Source organism: Aplidium turbinatum, chromosome 5 (assembly GCF_918807975.1).
Source record: "Aplidium turbinatum chromosome 5, kaAplTurb1.1, whole genome shotgun sequence".
In the NCBI taxonomy this organism is placed as follows: domain Eukaryota; kingdom Metazoa; phylum Chordata; class Ascidiacea; order Aplousobranchia; family Polyclinidae; genus Aplidium; species Aplidium turbinatum.
The window spans coordinates 21,071,433-21,092,662 of NC_137476.1; the positions used below are offsets into that span (position 1 = coordinate 21,071,433).

Here is a 21,230-nt window from a genome sequence, read left to right on the forward strand (position 1 = left end):
TCCCACCGCATCATTTACTCGTAATCATTTGTTCAGTTTGTGCTTTTCAGTCCGGAGTGTCGTTACAGTTGTAGTGCAAAGTCAAATTTATCTCACGATTTTTCATTTTATGTATATTGCAAATTTAATTCCTGATGAGGACACATGTACCTGTCGAAATCATTTGAGTTTATTTTGATTATGTTATATATTTCTGTGTTTAAAAAAGTATGTTAAACCCGATAAAGTTACTCTGTTTTATTTCTCTACGGTTCAACAAAGCAAACTTTCTACCAAAGCTTTAATATTTTATCAAAAACAAAATCGAACAAATGGACATTGGACAAGCAAATCTAACGAAAATTTGCCTAATAATTTCAAACATCGCTCCTTGCACCCTTTAATTCCTGCATTCCGCCTCCTTGGACACTGACCACCTGCTGGCGGACAGAAGCCTCATATCAACAGGCGAATCTTGCACACCACAGAACGCAATCAACCGCAGCTCCATGAAAGCATCACGTTCACACCGTTAAATCGCGGTGGATAGGTGCTTGATAAAGTGTTGCCAACAATCGGAATTGACATGATTTTTTTTATTTAATTTTATACGAAAAAGATGCAGGTAGCAAATGAATGTGAGAATGAACTTGGATTGTCAATTCTACTGTCGTTGAAATATCGATTTTACGTGGAAGTAAGAAGCGAAAAGGATACATTACTTGTGATACTATCGCACCATTTTACACACAATGCATCGACATCAAAGCACTATTGAAACTACGTCGCATCAGACGAAAACAAAATACGTTAAAATTGAGATGCATAATTAAAAATAAATTGTCGAGAAAAAACTTGGAAATGTTAGCTTAGTCTGCCATTAGCTACACTAGAAAACAATTTGCAGGATGGTCATTGGTCAGGTTTCATAATTTCGCTTTGCAAATTTTATCATTGAACTTAATTGATAAACAAACTCATCAGCAGTTAAGTTCATGAAGAACTTCGCTGTGTGTGCAGTAAATATAGATTTCAAATAAAAAGTTTTGACACTAAATTTACCTCATCAAAACCACTATGGCCAAGATTAATTATAAGAAAATCAAACGAAACAGTGGATTTCATTGCGCATTACTCTGCATGGCTGGTTTGTCAATGAAATAGCTAAGACATTATTGCAACAATATGATGAAGAGAGATATCGATGGAACCTACTGGTTCTTAAAGTCTGCTTTCCTCTTCTCGACGAACGCTGTCATCCCTTCCTTACGATCCTCCTGTCAACAGAAAGTGAGTTTCGTAAGGACACAGAGATTGCAACCAGATTTCGAAATGACGTTAAAATGAGATAGCTCTAGTGAAGTCAAAAGACCTGGATGGTAATCGCATTATTCAGCCTAGAAGAAAGTTCCACCATTCCACAATACGACATATTTGCTGCGTTCGTCCATCTCCTGTATTTTTCGGTTATATTTTCTCTGGCATTCTTTTACACTATTGAGCGAAATTGACTCTTACGTAATAATAATGAGGTGCATGATCTACAGAATGTTTTGAAAATGCTACCATGTAAAACCTAAGTATTCAATCCAACTGAGACTTAAGGTTTCTTCAAACGTCGTGATAGGAGCTGCCGCAAAACCACATGCGAAAGAAACAAAACCTGCCGCAAAACCACATAACATTTCTGTATCCACATGCGAGAGAAACAAGAAAATCGTAGACTACTTGATGGGAGAAGGGATACGCGAAAAACTTATGAAATCGTTCATAAGATAATCCTACTTTTGGCATCACAATGCTATTGCTTCTTTAATTGCATATGCCTTGACCTTGTACCATTTCAGATAACTGCATGTTTTTCTAATCAACAAGTCATATTAAGATCACCGTTTAGGCAGGAATTGGTTGAATAACATTGTAATGCTCAAAACACTTCTAGCAAATCTATCAACAGTTCTAAAAAAATTGAAGCAAGAACTCACAGTAGCGAAAGTAGAATAAAATATTTTCTTTTCAAAGTGATTCCCTTCCTCCAAAGTCGTTTCAAAAGCTGAAATAGGTAAGAAAATGGTACAGGTATCTAATAAAGATAATATCTTTCCAGTCATCAACGTTTAACGCTGTTACATCGTTTCAACGTCGATAGACAATCAAGTAACTAAAAAAAAGTGGCTGGAAGAACGATGTCCAGTAACGGTTGGTGATGAGTTTTAGGATTTCACCAAGGTAGCGATAAAGAGCACCACGACTCACCAGTTTGAACGGCTTCTTTGGCCAGGGCAACAGTTAGTTGGGAATTTTGGGATATCTTCTCCGCTGTTTTAACAGCTTCATCTACGAGGGACTCTTTGCTGACAACTTTGCTAACCAAACCTGTTAAGAAAATTTCTTTGTTTGTGCATTAAGGTCAATCTAGCGACAACTAGTCGACAAAACAAATCCAGCTTTTGGCAGCATGAAACATTGTTTAACGCTTCAAACAAAAACAGTCTTGTGAGAACTGAGAAGAGAACGCGTTATATCTCGCACAAACATTTTATGAAGTTTTTTTGTGGTACTTAAAACAAAGTAATATTTTTTTCAATGAAGAACAGTCCGGAAAACAAGACATGTCTGGTGGCCATCGTCCATGTGATTCAGCATTGACATACATCGGCATGTCCTCCAGACATTTGACCGCGAGAGTACGGGAGCATCTGAACTTTGGGGACAAAGAAAAATGCCACAAAGATCATATCATTGGATTTTCATTTTGCACGGTTCAAAAATTCTCTAATAACCCGTGTAAAATTTTGAGTAAGCCAAACCCAATTTGAGACAAAAATTCAGAGTGCCAATCAAACAGCACAATCCAAATTTGATCAAACAACTAATCAGTTAGCTAGTTACGTTGAAGAAGTTCAAATTTATTGCATTTGTTACAAATGTTTTCAGATTCTTGGTGAGGGCCTAGGTAAAGCCGAAAACGTTCGACTGTTAAAATAATTTGTAAATATGTGAAATGTAACCTTATAATGCCCAACACTGTTGTGTTGTTGTGCCTTGCCTTTTTGTGATTCAAAAAAGCGAAATTTATCACTAAACTATATTAATACGTATTTTTATGGACCAAACCTGCACGGAGAGCAGTCTGTGCATCGATCCTGTTGCCAGTGAGGACCATCTCCATGGCAAGGGATTTACCAACTACCCTGGGCAACCTTTGAGTGCCACCAGCACCTGTTTGACAAAAAAGATGGTTCTGTAATCTGTAATAACTCAGCCAGCAAACCAGACTTTTCCACATTGTTCTAATGATTCTAATCTTGCAATCGTTGAAGCTATCATAGCACAGCGCCCTGGAAAACGTTCCACTTTTGACATCGTCATTCGCAGAGCGTTATCAAACAAAGGGGGAGTTTACTATCAAGAAAGAACTTTTGAGTAACGAGTGGACACTGATGTCTTTCAACTTCTGTTTCAGCTTTTCGATGCTACGGAGGACTATTATGTTGTTAATATTACATTGTATTGCAGAAAACAGTTCTACAAAAACATAAATCTTCATTGGATACAAAATGCATCATAGCCTACATAGGCGCCGACTTTTATTTTTGCACGGGGTGGCGGATAGCACAATATGGCAACCTAAAAACTTTCAAACTGCATGTTTTTGTTTGATTTTTACAAAGCGTGTATCGTAGATGCAATTGTCTTTTCACACCTGATTTGTAGCTCAAAGCAACTTTAAAACAAAGCACAGGAGGTATGTCGTGAATTTTATTGTTACGTTGCGGCTTTGACACTTAACATTTGGCAAAAGTATTTTTGCGAACAGCAGCTCTGTCAATCCATTTGTTAATCAACTGGTCAAGTTGTAACCGTGAAGCTTCAGCCTGACAAACATTTAAAATTAGGACGTGGTTCAATCGCTGTTGCGTCATGGTAGATCGCAAGCAGGTTTTTATGCGCCTGAGTGCACTAAACGATCGCTCCGTCTCGCAGGTGGTGGAAGGCAACGATAATCTTCCACCTCCCTGATCGTGCTAACGCCTTTTGGCAGTGGCACACTTTCGTTTCGTTCAGGCGTTTGGTCACTTTCATGCTGGCTGAAATCCTGACTAGACGCAACAAAAAATGACTCAATGGAGGGCTGCAATTTTGAACGCTTTTTCGGTGACATCTTTAAGCTGAATAAAACTGGAATGTCGGCAAAAACTTGTACTGGACGACTTTTCGTAATTTTTTCTATGATGTAACAAGCAACTCCTATGTCAGACCAATAAATTCCCGCCTCACAGTTTGTCACGCAATATTACTGCATGAAGTAGATAACAAAGTAGAAATTAAAGCATGAAGTAGATGACAGTACACTCCAATTGAAATCGGAAAATAATTCAAAATGCAAAATCTTGAGTATGATATATAATTAAAAAGGTTGCTTTTATTATTGGGAATTGGCAGGGGGTGTAGCTTTCCTCGAATATAATCATGTAAGCGTGTAAATTTGCAGAACGTTAAAACTGCTGCTTTACTAAGTGCACTTTTTAAATAAAACTCAAAAAGTTTCAAAAATTGCATTTTTTTAATGAAATTTGAAAATAGATATTCATTTAGGGGGTGGAGCTATCAATCATCGAGACAATTTTATTTCCAAGTATTTTATAGCTGGCATAATTTATAGCGATATTATGAGCAGTTTAAAATCTTTCAAAAAAGATTTTTGAGGAAGGCAATAGAAAGATCGTATTTTATCAGTGATGTACGCGCATACAAAAAATATTGACGCCGTCAGCGTAAACGCAAACGTTCGAAAAACCATATGCCGTATGCGTCAACGTAACTTGTAAAAAAAGTTGGCGGCGTCAGCGCATACACTAGCGTAAACTAATTTTGTTTGCTAGGTGCCAAACATTCACACGCACGCTATAAACCGTTCGAAACAAACAAGTTTTATTTTGAATTTCCACGAAGATACACAAGTATCTAAAAGTGTTTATCTGACATTTTGCTGTGTTTTGGTTCCAATATGTCTTTGCCCATTGAAAACATTCTTTCAACTGCAGCGCTGGAAGGTATTGGCGTGTTGTAGCGAAAAAAAAATACATTAAAAAGTATGCGTTGACGCTATGCGCTACAAAACCGCGAAAACTTTACAGCGTAGCCTCAAGCGCAAACTATCAAAAAAATGTGGCCGCAAGCGTTAGCGTAAACAAAAAGTCTACGCCGCAACTATGCGGCGTAGAGTTTGCGGCGTATACGTACATGTCTGTATTTTATTGATTAATAAATCCCATTGTAAACTTAACAAATGTAACAATGACTTATGACAAGTAACAAATAAAACGATTGCAACAACAACAAGGAAAAAACTCGTAGCCACGCGTTGCGAAATCTTCACGTAGCTTGCTTGATGTTACGCGAGTATCATGCTTGTGACAAAAACAATCATTTTCTTCGCAATACTGTATTGGTTCACCTCTTGCTTTACGTTGACTTGAAGCTAAAACCAATGATCAAAAAAGATTTAAACGTCCGTTCAAATTTCATTTATTTGCAGTAAGTAATGTAACCTAAACGGGGTGGCTGCCACCCCGCCACAGCAGTTACGGGGTGGCGTGGCCACCCCGTAACCCCGTAAGTCGGCGCCAGTGATAGCCTATATAAACAGTGACATAGCAACAAAGCTACACAAACGAATCTCAGAAAGATCACATGCGATTTATGTTTGGCAACCGTGCTCAAACAGTAACAGTCAACCTGCAGTTGTTCATCGAATTTCTTGCCTACGTACCAGGGATAGTTCCAAGCAGAATTTCTGGCTGCCCGAATTGAGCAGTGTCGCCGGCGTATATGATATCACACATCATAGCCAGTTCGCACCCACCTCCAAGCTGAAAAGCAAAAAACAAGAACCGAGTTTGCTCTGAGGTTTATAAGGTTCACAAATAAGCATTATATGGAATCTAGCTGTTGTACCAGTGTTGCCAGATGAGGAATTGTCCTATCACAAAAGTATGTCACACAGCTTGAGTATGTCACAAAAATCGTGAACAAATAATTATACGGTATCTCAAAATACGTTTATCTTTAAACTTCAATGTACAAGAGTTTGTTCTATCAAACATAGAGATAATCTTTTCCGGCTGGATTGCAAGAAGCTTTATATGACTATTGTGCAAATGCGATTGAATAACGTTCCAAAGTTACACTTCATTTAAGTTAGTGCAGTTAACCTACCGCAAATCCATTTACTGCTGCAATGATGGGTTTTCTATTCTTTGCAACTGTACTCCAGTGCTCTAAAAAATTTCCACTGATGCAATCAACAAAAGTTTTGTTCTGCATTTCTTTAATATCAGCACCAGCTGAAAAAAAACAGTAGTTCAGTTATCATAGATAGCAACACCATATTTACGAAAGACACAGGTGAATCTTCTGCGTGCATGCTTTACCTGCAAAAGCTTTCTCATTGCCAGTGATGACAACACAACCAACACCCGTGTCGTCGTTGAACTTCTTCAACACATCATTGATGTCATTGATCAGAGCATCACAGAGAGAGTTTAAAGCTTTTGGACGGTTAAGTTGAATGAAGCCAACGCAATCTTTCTCGCCTCGTTTCTCCACAAGAATATTTTCGTAAGATGGGAGAGCTGAAAAAGTTACGCACAGGTTTTCTTAAAAAAATTGGAACTAGAAATTAACATTCAAATAATAATCAATGACTGGTGATGAATGGCCAATAGGAAAATGTGTCGACTGAAAATTTCTCAGTGCAACCATTCCTATTGAAGGGCAATATTTTAAAAGTGCTGTGGGCTTGGAAATAACAACACAAACTGTGCAGTAGCAGATTTATACAATAATTAAAATTTTAAATGATTTGATGATCTGAAATTTTTTGTTACTTCAAGCACGTTTACCAGGGTAAAATAAATTGGGTGTGTGTAGTTGCTGAAGGAAATTCGGTCGAGAGAAAGGGACTAGCCACCCTCCTCTCACAAGTGCCGAAGGGAAGTATGAATTATTAGTATGATGGGAACTTTATCTTCTCTTCCCCCAATCCTTGGATTAAGTATGGGACTCACTTTTTTTCAAGCACACAAAATTAAACTGCACAGACTTCAAAATGAAACTAAATAGAACTTAAATTCTGAACTTGTTTAAAAATAACTTGAAACCAAGACAAATAAATTTTATATTAAAATGCAATATTTTTATTTCAGACTGTCCAATTCAAAATGCCACAGCATCTGGCTTCACATCGGTCACACCAAAACGTCCCAGTCACTGGAGCAGTGATCTGATCACTGATCTGTCAATAACAGTCATTCATGATAAAGAAAACCTTACGGTTTCAAGATTAAGAGTTAGCACTACATGTATTTCTTGAAACTAAAACTGTTAAAATTTCATATAAAAAAAAATGTAGTATTCTAAGACAAAAATTTAGAAAAAATATTAAACTTAATTATGAAAGCATACCTGAAAGGCTTCTGAATATCTGTCTTCTTTGCACAGTTGCAAGTAACCTACAACCTTGTGATAAAAATCCAGCCATTTTTATACCAAATTTTACTATACACCAAAAAGGTATAATGTATATCTGTACAGAACAACACAGAAAACAATGTTTCAAAGTAAAAAATAAAAATCGAGGCATTTCAAAAATAGGAAATTTGAGGGTTGTCTCAAGCAATATCAAAAGAACAAAGCCACAATAACAACCAAGTTTAAAGTTAACTCAAAGAAAACATGAGCTCCGGTATTGTTTCTGGTGCTAGTAGTTTACAATGAATGCTTGTCTAAGATCATAAACCATTTAACAAGGCCGGCATAAAACAGAAGTTTTTAGTTTGAAATTACTTTTCAGCTGGAACATGTGTCACGATGTGACATTTTATTGATGCAGTAACTGTACTCAAGCACATAACTTATCCTATTTGAATATCCTATTTTCTATTTGAATAAGACCTTCTGATGATCCGTTAGGTGAAACAATTTGTAAAGGCTTCAGATAGTAATAACTATATTTGATTTAATTCGCTCTGCTTTGCCTTTTTGCTTGGCATTGAGCACTTTTTGTAGTATTAATAGTTTTCATTGTTTTAACTTATCCTAATAATTGCATCCATAATAATGTACCCATGTCCCATATGCACAAATATAGGTCAATATGACACAGGTAAAAAGTCACAAACATATGCTAATGAAAACAGAACAAAGCAATAACCATGACCATGTGGGACAAACATGAGCAAGCGTACATTGCTCAGCGGAAATAATAGCTGAGGTCAACAGCATTAAAAACATGGAGTACAATATACAATGTTTTCAACCTGTGCAGTGTACATGTCATGTGCAAACAATAACTGGCCAAATTATGCTCTTAATTATATAAATAATAGTATCTTGTATGCACAACTAATACAATGATAACTATGACTCGTTTATTGGTCACCAACGCCACTTTAAGCATAAGACTTGATGATATTCACCTTGAAGTTGGTGATTTTTGCAAGAAACTACAATTTTGTATAGTGGCATGCACATGTTTCACTTACAAATAGCCTACTCCCACTGGTGCATTACTATGTTTGTCTTATATAACAATAAAACACAATATTTTTTATTAAAGCAATGAAAAGCGGTTAGTGATTAGTGCTGGACTTAGACGCCTGTGTTGCCAGATCTAGATGACCAATTTAACTCTAATTTGGAAAAAATTTCAAGGCCATTGGGGACAAGAAATTGTGATGACAAAAATTCTGAAGTCTTGACCAAGGAAGCAGTAGAAAGTAAACCTAGCCTAAAAATCAGGAAACACAAGCATTTGAAAAAAAATAAGACGTTTCATTAAAGATCAAGGCAACATTGGCAGAAAGATATCACTTAAATTAGATAATTTTCTTCATTTTGAACACAAAGCAATGAGAAAAGATTGATGTGATGCAAATAAACTTAAATCTTTGAATCTGTAATTGGAAATTTAATTCGGCAGCATCTGGCAAAACTTCTAGGAATCTAGGTCCAGGTAAAATAAGATGGACTTGTACCGGTACTTCACTAAATATTTCTGCCAAGTTCAATGCCTTAGTCCAATAGTCCAGTGGTGTCCAACACATGACACGCATGCCAATTGTGGCACATGGCACTCAAGCTCTTGCAAAAATCTATATGCAAAAAAGAAGCAATTTCGACTAAATGCTTTCCAGACAATTTCCAAAAGGAATATCCCCTGTTGTTTTAATTTCAAAAAGATTAGAAAAAATACAAAGATAACACCAAAACACCTCCATATTTTAAAAATTACATTGTACTTTAGCGAAAAACATCAACTGTCTGTGTTCATTGAAGAAAGGTCTGCAAATGTGTGTCTGTTAAAAACTTTAACCATATATTAGTAAAGCACGAGCACATACAGTCAGTAGGTCAGTCAATTAAAGCTTACAAAAAGCACATTATCAGATTCTTCTGAACAATCCTGTAAGGTTAAATATATAGCACACTAAACAAAAAAATGTTAGTGTAAAAAGAACATAGATTAAAAATCCAGGTGGCCAAATAATTTCTGACAACATAGTAGGCTAAATTGTACATTTGTATTATGTAAGCACATGTTCTCGACAACATAAAACAGTACGCCATAAAAGTTCTTTCTTTGGCATGAAAGTAATTAAATTTTGAATACTTTCTTTAAGTTATAGACAGCACGACTGCAAGAATTTAATGCAATTTGGGTGCAACAAAGTTTATAAACCAACAAAACAAGACAGATTTCATGCTAGTCTATATTCATTTCTTTCATACAAAACTTCATTTCGTTGGCAAGATTTTTATTGTATCCCAGCTATCAATGGTGATATTATTAGCAAATAACAATCGACAAAAGCAGTTAATCAATACAAGATATAAAGTTGTTATTGGGCTAATAACACACGGAATGGCCCGTTTCGGCGAGTCCAATTCGGCTAATCCGATTCGGCTAATCCGATTCGGCTAGTCCGATTTGGCGAGTTCCCTATTCGGCGAGAGCCTTTTTTCGGCGAGTGCCCTATTCGGCGAGTTTTTGAAATTTTATTTTCGAAAGGGAATTATCCGGTACCGTAGCCTAACTGTTTTCACATCGTTTTAACGTCGCTGAACGTGCAGAAAGGAATAAAAATAAAATGTTTGAACTATTAAATTAAAATTGGTTATGTCACAGTTCAGTTGTTTTTATTTCTGACCATCATATCAAAAACAATACACAACAACATAGAAAAGGTAGAAGCGACAAAACGCGAACGTTAAAACGTGTCGTCATGTCCGTTCAGTTGTTTTTAAGGTAGAAGTGACAAAACGCGAACGTTAAAACGTGCTTGTGACCGAAGTAAGTTATTGAGTTGAAAGAAATTTGGCACGGTCGCAACACCTTAAGAAAAATTTAAGAAGGGAAAATAAAACAAAGAAAATGTTACAAAAAAAATCATGTTTATATCTACAAGTTAGTACTTTTGAATAGTTAAAATGATTAGTTTGGATCAACAAATGAGTGGCCTACAGCTTGGATTGAAAGGAAATTATCGGGTACCGTAGCCTAGTTATCCCTGCAGGTACCAGCAAAAATTTGTTCCAAGAACCCAGTTAGCCTAACAGTTCATTTTTACATTGTAGTAACAGAATAAAAAGGCTAACCAAATGTGTGGTCTATCGTTTTAACGTCGCTAAACGTTGAAATCGTGTAGAAAAGAGAACATTGATGACTAGGACACGTTTTGAAACTGAGAAACATTCACAGAAGCCCTTCGATACGTTGCATTTTTAACATTATGCATTTTTAAGATAATGTATTCAGACGTTGAATCAATGTACAAATGAACTGTTAGACTAAATGGGTTCTTGGAACAAATCGAAGGGCTTCTGTGAATGTTTCCCAGTTTCAACGTATCCTAGTCAGCAAAGTCCTCTTTTCTACACGATTTCAACGTTTAGCGACGTTAAAACGATGTAAAAACGGCAATTTCTACTGGTCGGGATAACTAGGCTGCGGTACCCGATAATTTCCTTTCAATCCAAGCTGTAGGCCACACATTTGTTGATCCAAACTAATCATTTTAAGTATTCAAAAGTACTAACTTATAGACAATAAACATGATTTTGTTTTTATAACATTTTTTTTTTTTTATCTTTTTCCTTCATTTCTTAAATTTTTCTGAAGGTGTTGCAACCGCGCCAAATTTCTTTCAACTCAATAACTTACTTCGGTCACAAGCACGTTTTAACGTTCGCGTTTTGTCGCTTCTACCTTTTTCTACACCTTTGCTATGTTGACGTGAATTGTTTTTGATATCATGATCAAAAAAAAATCAACTAAACTGACATGACGAATTCAAGCACGTTTTAACGTTCGCGTTTTGTCGCTTCTACCTTTGCTATGTTGACATGTATAGTTTTTCATATGATGGTCAGAAATAAAAACAACTGAACTGACATAACGAATTTTAATTTAATAGTTCAAACATTTTATTTTCAATCCTTTCTGCACGATTTCAACGTTTAACGATGTAAAAACGGCAATTATAATTACATTACGGTACCCGATAATTCCCTTTCAAAAACAAAATTTCAAAAACTTGCCGAATAGGGCACTCGCCGAAAAAGGCTCTCGCCAAATAGTAGCAGACCCAATAACACATGCCAATAATGCGCCCGATGCATGACATCCAATGCTACACAACCAGATTCTAATTGGTTTGCACTGCCAGCTATTAAGAATACAGCATACATTGTTGTAGAAAAAATAATTGCATACTTGGAATGAAATTGCTTGAAAATCACAATAGGTTGTGCATTCATTTATTTCAAAACTGAACAAGTAAGTCGATGAATTTCAAAGTATCAAGGACAACAAAGCAAAGAATGTAAAATAATCATGCTTCCATTCTTCACAAAAAATAGTTACATTGCTGACTATGATACATTGGCAGTAATTGCTGATTAAATAAGAAAATTTCAGCTTGCAGTCAAATTTAAAGAAATAGCCTATACAGAAGCCTATGTGGACTTACCATACATGCTATAGCTCTATATATGGGTACACGTCTTTTAGGCGCAGACAGTTAGGAGCCGGTCAAATAGGGGCGCACACTGTGGCGTCTGGATATTTAGGTGCGGAGCACTGTGGCGCCCGTTCATTTAGGTGCTATTTCTAGTAAAGTCTGCAGATTGTATCAGCTTGGCAGGTAGGGCAATGCTTTTCACACAAAATGTTATATTGAACAGAAAAGTATGTTGTTTTGTTAATGCGAATGTGGAGATGAAGTGCGAGACAACGCTCTACTACACTTGATATTACCACATCTCCACAGGACATTTGCTATGCATCCTGAACACAGGTTGCAGCCAGATGGAACCTTACTTGATATGTTATAATATCTTTTGCAATTACTTCTACTCGGGATCGATTGGTCATGTGGCGAGTACGTATGAGACAACGCTCTACTACATCAATACATTTCTATAAGGCATATGAAGTTATGAACCCTAGCTACAAGTTGAAAGCATAATGGTGCGACTTTGCTCGTTATTAAACTTAGACAGGGTTTTGACGGAAAACTAAGTTACTCTTCACTCAAACCTACCACCCGCTTGAATTTAGGCTACGGTATATTTTTGACTGATGTTTAGTGTAGTTATTATTTAACTCACTAAAAGTGAACTCAATCATGTTCGAAAACTTGAATAATTTATTGATAAAGCTTTCGCCGATGCAAACCTGGACTAACAACAAATAAATGCCAAACACGCGCATTCAAATGTAATATATTTTTCTGTTCAATGTAACATTTTGTGTAAAAAACATTGCCGGTTTAAGCAGCTTCACTCACGGAAGCCATGACATATTTTTCTGTTCAATATAACATTTTTTGTGAAAAGCATTGCCCTACCTGCCACGGAATGGCCCGTTTCAGTGAGTCCGATTCGGTGAGTCCGATCCCTATTCGATGATTTTTTAATTTTTTTTGTTTTGAATTATCGGGTACCATAGCCTAATTATCATTGCCGTTTTAGGGTTAGGGGTTAGGATTAGGGGTTAGAGGTTAGGAACTCACCGAATTGGATTCACCGAATCGGACTCACTGAATAGTAGCAGACCCTACCTGCCAAGCTGATACAATCTGCAGACTTTACTAGGAATAGCACCTAAATGAACGGGCACCACAGTGCTCCGCACATATCCAGAGACCACAGTGTGTGCGCCTATTTGACCGGCGCCTAACTGTCTGCACCTAAAAGACTTGCTCCCCTCGGAATGGCCCGATTCGGTGAGTCCGATTCGGTGAATTCCCTATTCGGTGAGAGCCTTTTTCGGTGAGAGCCCTATTCGGTGAGTTTTTTTTTAAATTATTGCGCGCCGTAGCCTAATTATCATTGCCGTTATAGGGGTTAGGGGATACGGGATAGGGGTTAGGGTTTTGGGGGTTTTGGGTTTGAGGCTTTGGTTTTGAGGTTAGGGGTTTTAATTAGGCTACGGTACCCGATAATTTTCAAAAAAAAATTCAAAAAAATCACTGAATAGGGCTCTCACCGAAAAAGGCTCTCATCGAATCGGACTCACCGAATAGTAGCAGACCCTGCTCCCCTATACAGGGTGTAAACGCCAAGTGTAGACAAACAAAAATTGTCATAAATAAAAACAAAATTTGTCATAAAAAGAAGAATTCAGTGGTCCCCTGGGTTGATAGGAGTCTAGGAGACAGCGGGGTGACACTACAGCAAGATGGGGCAACCTCTCATACCGCGAAGTTGGTCCAGAGCTTCTGCAAGGACAATTTCAAGGGATTCTGGTCAAAGGAACTCTGGCCTCCATCTTCGCCAGATTTGAATCCTACCGTATGGACTTTGGTGTCTGGTCACTATTGGAGCAGAAGGCCTGTGTAATCTCCCACAAAAATACTGATGCACTTAAACGAGCTTTGCTCAAATGCTGGGATGAAATAGATGCTAAAACTTTGCGTGCAACATGTGCCCAAGTTCCAAATAGACTCAGACGTTTAATTCATGCCAAAGGTGGATATTTTGAATAAATGGCGATGGATATTAATTAGTGTGTCTTTGTTTTATTATTTAGCCCTCATTTAATGAAATTTATTCGATATTGACTTATTTATGACAATTTTTGTTTGTCTACACTTGGCGTTTACACCCTGTATATAAGGTACGACGGTACGTCCGTTCAACCATATCTTGATCCTTAACATTGAATGATTAAAATGAAATATTTTTTCCAATTTTTATTGGGAAACAAAATGTCTACAGTAATGTCTTTTAATTTTAAATAATCGGAAATAACAATTAATTTTCTACTTTTTTTCAATTGGTGTTATTTACAAAGGAATTCTGCTGAGTTAGAATCATATTACCTCAATTTTCTGGCCAACATGGAATATTAAAAAGTACAACTTATACCTAAATAAGTGTAATTTGTGAATCACTGGCGTCAGCTAAAGAAATAAATACAACATATCTTCAGGACATGGTTATCTAAGATATAATGCACCTTCAAGTGTGATCAAAAACTTCAATGAACGAGTTTGTTCTCTGAAAAAACTGATAAGTACAACAAACATTGCGTATTCTGGCAGCTTTTTCAGTACCGGTACAATAAAAAAAATTACACACTAAATTTGTTAATAAAAGTGTGGTGTAACCATAAAATTGGCAAATTGAAACAACACAGACTTTGGAGATACATGTCACGTCAGTCTTGTTATCTGCATCTTTTGATAGCAGTGCTATGGTAACTGATAACTTATTTGATTCTGGAACCAAATCAGGTCTACCAATAGTGATTTTTCGCAAATATTTTGTGACATGTTCCATATACTTGAAAATATATACTGGTATGCATTAAATTGGATAAAGTAATCTTGCTACAGAAATACTTTGAACAGAAAAAACTCAACCAAACAAAAGTCTTTATGCTATGCAGCCAACAAAGGCATACCCTTCATATTGTGTTGCATGATGGTCAAATTTTTCTAAGTAAATTTGCTGTTCATTCTAATGATTGTGTGATCAGAGCAGCCATGTCAACAGCATCATCATCACCTTCTGTCATGTCTTTTTCTAGCCTCAATTTGTACTGTGCAATTTTGAAGATACCTTCTTCAATGGTGTTCTTGGCAATCAGTCGAATGATTTCCACCTGTCTGGTTTGACCCAATCTGTGACATCGATCTTCTGCCTGCTTATCATTGTATGGGTTAGGATCAATGTCATGCAAGATTACCACACTTGCAGCAGCGAGATTAATCCCTAAACCTCCAGCTTTTGTGGACAAAATAAAAACAAAGTTGGAAGAATCGTTGTTAAATTTGTCAATTAAATCAATTCGATCACTCACTGGTGTTTGTCCATCTAATCGTAAAAATATGTGCCCTCTAAGTTTCAAATATGCTTCTAATATGTCCAATACCATTGTGAATTGGCTGAAAATAAGAATTCTCTTTCCATCTTCTTTCATCTTTGGCAGTAAATCATCAAGCTTTTTGAATTTTCCAGAACCCAATATAGTGGAGTCAGACAAGAGGAATTTTTTGATAGGCCTGCTTGATAAACATAATCCATGCAATTCAAAATCACTCATTACTTGCATATCCTCAAATAAGTACATCTCGTTTGACTCTTGGTATATAATATCATCTTTTAAAAGTCTAGACATTTCTCGTAACTTGCTGTCAGAAAAATGCTCTCGGCGCAACAATGGATGATTTGCAATTTTCCTCAATTCAACAAATACATTTTTTAACTCAGACTTTGGCATATTATGCTTGGAGTACTTGAACTTTGCTTTTATTTTTTCATAAAGCTCAGCTTGGACAGGAGTGAGATCACAATGGAAAACCGTTTCCACTTTATTAGGCAACTGGTGAAGAACAGTGTTTTTTAACCTTCGTAAAACAAATGGTTGCATGATTTGTTTAGCATGTTCAATTCTTTTCCGAGCAAAAGCGCTTGAATCATCACTATTGGAATGAGTGAAAAGTCTAACTAAAGTTGATGTGGTTTCTTCAAACATATTTGGCATGACAAATCGTAGAAGTGACATCAGCTCTAACAAGTTGTTTTGCAATGGAGTTCCAGTTAGCAGCAATCTATATTCAGCAGAAATTCGCATGAGGTGCTGGAAACGCAGTGATGACATATTCTTCAACATATGACCTTCATCAAACACAGCATAATATACACCAAGCTTGCGAAATAACATGCGGTCATCAGCGACACTGATGGACTGATTGTAAGTGGAAAGAATTACATTGCATGAGATGTAGCCTCGCAATAATTGAGTTCGAATAGCTCTTCTTTCAGTTTGTGAACCATTGTATAAAACTACATTGAAAGATGGACACCAAACAGAAAACTCTCGAATCCAGTTATCCAGTGTTGAGCTTGGGACAACTATGAGATGAGGGCCATCAGAAATACCAGCTTCCTGGAGGTAAGCAAGAAAAGAAATTGTTTGAATTGTCTTTCCAAGGCCCATCTCATCTGCAAGCACACCACTCACTTTGTTTCGATGCAATAAGGCAAGCCAATTTAAGCCAATGATTTGGTAAGGCTTCAGAGAATAATTTGGATTAATGTTTTGAGGTTGCTGAGAAACGACAAGATCTTTACAAGACTTCTTAGGTGATTCAGTGCTCTGATCTCGAAAATGATCAAACTCTGCAAGCAAATTCTTTGAAATTTGAGAGCACTTGTGCATGAGTGAACACAGAGTGTGGCGCTCTCTGATCAAGTCAATACTATCCCATATCAAATAGCTGTTCAGTGGCTTATTATCAAATTTTACTAACAAGTCTTCCCAGGACTTAAAAGGCCTTAAGTTGACAATGACTTCAGCTTTTCTAATACTACATTTAGAAATTGTAGCAAGCTCTTCTGAAGAACTTTCTTGAAACAAATTTAGTATTTTCAACCTCATTTGTTCACTTATGTTTCGGGCATCACAATTATATTCACCATCTGAGCTAAAGTCAGAGTCAAACATCTCACGTGTGTAACCTTCATCTATGTTGTCATCATCATGGGCATTCATATTGGAAAAGGTATGTTTTTTCTTCTTTGATTGGTGATTAGAGACTTTCGATTTGTTTGTTCTAACATCTTTATGATTGGAGTAGAATTTCAATGGATCAACCGAGCTTCTTGGACCAGCCAATGATTTCTTAGAAATAGAAATGACATATTTTCCTGGTGGAGGAGATGAATCATGCTGCACTGGGTGCAAAGTGTCACTTTTGTTTGAACCATTTTCATCATCACTGGAACTGCTGAGCAAGTAACCACTGTTAGCAGTTTTCAAATTTTTATTTTGGTTTAATCTGTTTTCAGCTTGGCTTTCATCATCATCTGCACTGTCTTCACTGATAAACCTAAATCGTCTTGGCTTTGTCCTGACAATGACTGGAGATGCATGTTCATTGTCACTACTATCACTTTGCTTTGACTTCACATCATCATTTTCACTGTTATCTTCAACCAGATTGTTGATGACTTCATCATCTCCAGAATCCAGAGAAATAAACTTGTCTACATTTTGATGCTGACATTCATTCAGGTTTAAGGAGGATTTAGACTTTTTCACAAATGTCTGGTCTTCATCACTTGAGTCTGAGGATAATGGTCGTTTCCAGCTGCAGTTCATATCTTTCTCTCCAGAAGCTTCAGCAGAGCATTTACGCTCTGGTTTAAAAGAAAATCTACTGAAATCGTGATTCATGAAATACAGCCTTGGCTTAACAAACTGCAAAAATTTTAATTTAAAAATAAATGCAAGAAGTATCACTAGTATTAAAGTACAATAAAATGTCAAAGAAACTTCACACATTTACAATTTTTGATTGGGAAATGAAATCAAGAAAGTAGTTGATATATCTGTTCCAGACGGTTGTTCGCCTGGTCAAACGTCATGTAGAAACCGTTCGGGTCTACTGAATATTACGTCATGGAAATCAAGCCTCGAAACTGAAGGCGGCCATCGCGGCCATGGCCGCAATTAACCTACAAAAACCAACATTTTGTCCGCCGGGTCTCGCCCTTCCGTCGGCCGCATTTGTCCGCCATAAAGTTCCGAAATTTTTTTACGCAAACGGGCTTGTGAATAAAGTATTTTGCTGCTTATAATCACAAAGGATTAGAAAGCAACCGAAGCACCCGATAAATCACAATACACACTGTCTAGTGTCTATGCTTGAATTGTTATTATTGATGGACCCAGCAGGACGGTGATGTCTGACATAAGCAGGATGCAAGTGACATCACAATATAGCCTACTTTATTGATGCGATATATTCAGTCTTCGAAATTAGCGTCGGCAATGCGTGAATGGATCATTCATTCATTCAATGTTGTTAGATGTCAAATTAATGTAAAACAAACGTAAATTTCTTATTGGGCATTGTTGTTACGCAATATAACACGCCGAAAAATTAAATCGATTTGTGCTGACTCGAACGTTGAATCAACCTAAAATTAACTTACTTTTCTCCCCGTGATTTATTTAACGTGAATTTCTGTAACAGCGTGTGACGTGCGTATCTTGTTGCTCGCTTTATCGCTATTTTTGGTATTATTACATCACAACAAATCAAACAGTGCGGTCGTGATAGTCTACTCTAGTATATTTTTCGCTTCTCGTTTTACATGTTTTAGTACAATTGTTTCGTAATAAACGTTTACAGCAATTGCCGAGGCAATTTCAACTTTTGTCGTTTGGCCTCGGCAACATTTCTGCCGAAATGTGCTAATTTTGAAGACTGTACGTTGATGCGTGTCGAAGTTCCGAGGGCCGCCATGTGCTTGTGATTGGCCGCCGAACAGCTTGCTTCAGTCGGACACGTTTGGCCGCCGAGAAAAAAAAGTTGTTTCGAGGCCTGGAAATTCCTAAAACTTGAGCCAAAATTGCACCATCGTTTGTAAGACCTGTCAAACCTGTTGAAACCGGTTTAAACATGAAATATTGCGTCACACGAACTGCTCTCGTGCCTTTGAGTTATCACAAATTTTTTTGATTCATTCTCGAAGTTGTTTGTTGGAAGTCGGTCGCACATTTAACTGGTTTATTTGGTGCTTGCTAGCTGGACAAATTCTCCGTCTTTTATCCAAGTAATCTGTATCGTAGTGACAGTTTTGAGGTGTAGGCATTGCATCTCCATTTCGATAGCCGCGGGCTAATTTTACAGGAATACACTTTAAGAATAGACGTTTCAAGAAGTGTTTCTTTTTCGGTCACTATATGCAGACAAACGGATCCGATAACTTTATGTTGCAATTTTCCCACGAAGAGATTATGGTTTACCGCTGTGACCATAAAAAATAAAAGACGATTTTTGTCAGTTGGTAGGTCAAAAAGAAATTAAAGCAAGAAAAATAAACGACGATTATTGTTAGCTGGTGGGCCAAGAAGCACTTGAAGGCATAAAAATAAACGACGTGTTTGTTGTCAGCTAGTGCAGAAGAACTAATTAGAAGTACAAGAAATAATAAAAAGAAGATTTGTTGGTTGGTAGTCTACACTCTTACAGAAGCAAAGAAAAGTAAAGACATTTCTTCTCAGTTTGGTACTGAAGAAAAATAACTTTGACAATCATTGGCAAGAAAGAAGATTAAAAGACAATCCATCTGTGCTTGTAGATTCAAGTGGAAGAATCCAAGCAAGTTTGTGGACTTTAGGACTTCATACTCGTACAGCTACGGTATCGTGCATTTAAATTCTTTTTTGTATTTTTACGGTCTTTGCAGTTAAGTTTTTTTTATAACTACTGTAGCCTAATAATTTTGTGTGTTTGTGTAACTTAATTTTTTTAATTGTTAAATTTAGCCCCAACATTTAATATGTCTACACTCGGTGGCGACAAGGACTCGACCGCCGTAGACTCGACTGAGTTTAAGCCTGATGATGTTCTTTGCGGTCGGGCAGGCCATTCTGGGGAGGGATCCAGTAACGATGAGGCTAAGTCAGTTCGAGAGGCCCGGCATCTTAGACGGGATATTTTGACTCAAATTGGGAAACTTTCTGTAGCCCTAGGTTCTTTGAGTGATAAGCAGGAACTGTTAATTTTTAGATCTAAGTTATCTACTTTAGAAGAGGAATTACGGCATTTCCATGCTCTTTTGACTAAAATCTTTAACTCTGCGATCTTGGCAGAACTTCGTGATAGGGTAGACCCCGAATTTAACTCGTTAAAAAATAACTTTGAACAAAAAGAAAGTGAGTTCTCAGATATGTTGGATGCTGACATACATCCTGAGGATAGCGCCTCAAATGTAAGCACTAGGATGTCTATGACTTCGTCTCGGATAGTGGCACAAATTAACCTGCAGCTAAGACGAGAGGAGCTCCAGATACAAGCTGAGGCCGAAGCGAGAGCTGCTGAGGCTGCCGCGAGAGCTGAGGCCGAAGCGAGAGCAGCTGAGGCCGCCGCGAGAGCCGAAGCGAGAGCTGCTGAGTTCGCACTCAAAGACGCTCAGTTGAGGGCTGAACAACGTAAAGAGGTAGTTTTAGCTGAATATCGATCAGAGGTGGGCTCTCGGCGTAGCTCTAAGAAGGGCTCTTCTAGGCATTCCAGAAATGAACATCAATCGCAGTTTAATTTACATAACCTTTTCCAAACGCCCGTTCAACCTGTGAGTGGACCAGGGCAATCCACACGGTTTCCAGCTGTTTCAGGAGGTCTCGGGGCCGCGGCTAAGGGTCTTCCGAAGGCTGTAGAGCCAAGGTCTGCGAATTACAACCGAACTCCTCCCCCAGAGCGTACAGGTCACGGGGCCGCCATTAGTAGTAATGCTTTGCCCCCTTCACAGTTTTCTGCGCCGCTAGGTTTTGATCGCCCAGCTACACGTAATTTGGGTGGTTGTGAGAGGCGTATTGCGTCTCCTGATTTTAACGTGTGTGAGGATCGTGGTCGGGCTGTGCATGTGACTGAGCCCACTCAGCCCCTTAAGGGATATAGCTTGTCTTCTCCCGCTAAATCGAGTTCTCAACAGCAGGATTGCTTTTTTGAATACCAAAATAGTAGGACGTTTTTCGATAAGGCGGCCTTGATTGGTTACGATGGTAATAATATGCCATTTATCTTCTTTAAAAATCGTGTTACGGCCTTAATGGCAGCTTCGCCCTTTAAGGGGACTCGTTTGACTTTGTTACAAGCAGCTTGTGTTAGGACAGCTGCGCAAACGATTGCTAATTTGGTTTCTGACACCCCTGGCTTGTCAGAGGA

General features: G+C 37.6%; 2 protein-coding genes across 2 annotated transcripts; both read right to left on the reverse strand.

Moving 5' to 3' along the window:
* Positions 1-324: 324 nt before the first annotated feature.
* LOC145770206 (enoyl-CoA hydratase, mitochondrial-like) lies at positions 325-7,566 on the reverse strand. The gene is made up of 8 exons (XM_082581796.1): positions 7,450-7,566; positions 6,417-6,617; positions 6,202-6,329; positions 5,756-5,855; positions 3,097-3,201; positions 2,236-2,355; positions 1,965-2,032; positions 325-1,256 (listed from the first exon to the last, which is right to left on the reverse strand). Exons 1-8 carry the CDS (start codon positions 7,523-7,525, stop codon positions 1,191-1,193), a joined length of 864 nt encoding a protein of 287 aa, XP_082437922.1. The 5' UTR covers positions 7,526-7,566; the 3' UTR covers positions 325-1,190.
* A 7,438-nt stretch (positions 7,567-15,004) lies between these two features.
* LOC145771023 (SWI/SNF-related matrix-associated actin-dependent regulator of chromatin subfamily A containing DEAD/H box 1-like) lies at positions 15,005-17,731 on the reverse strand. The gene is made up of 2 exons (XM_082582763.1): positions 17,093-17,731; positions 15,005-16,999 (listed from the first exon to the last, which is right to left on the reverse strand). Exons 1-2 carry the CDS (start codon positions 17,729-17,731, stop codon positions 15,005-15,007), a joined length of 2,634 nt encoding a protein of 877 aa, XP_082438889.1.
* Between the last annotated feature and the right edge of the window lie 3,499 nt (positions 17,732-21,230).

Excerpts from the sequence above, each read along its gene's own strand:
- LOC145770206 (XM_082581796.1), bottom strand. The coding sequence starts at position 7,525 with ATGGCTGGATTTTTATCACAAGGTTGTAGGTTACTTGCAACTGTGCAA. Across the intron at positions 6,330-6,416 it reads CAATGAGAAAGCTTTTGCAG|CTGGTGCTGATATTAAAGAA; the intron begins GTAAAGCATGCA and ends GTTTTTTTTCAG. Across the intron at positions 2,356-3,096 it reads ACAGACTGCTCTCCGTGCAG|GTTTGGTTAGCAAAGTTGTC; the intron begins GTTTGGTCCATA and ends TTTTCTTAACAG.
- LOC145771023 (XM_082582763.1), bottom strand. The coding sequence starts at position 17,731 with ATGAATCACGATTTCAGTAGATTTTCTTTTAAACCAGAGCGTAAATGC. Across the intron at positions 17,000-17,092 it reads TTAGAACAAACAAATCGAAA|ATGTTTGACTCTGACTTTAG; the intron begins GTCTCTAATCAC and ends TACACACGTGAG.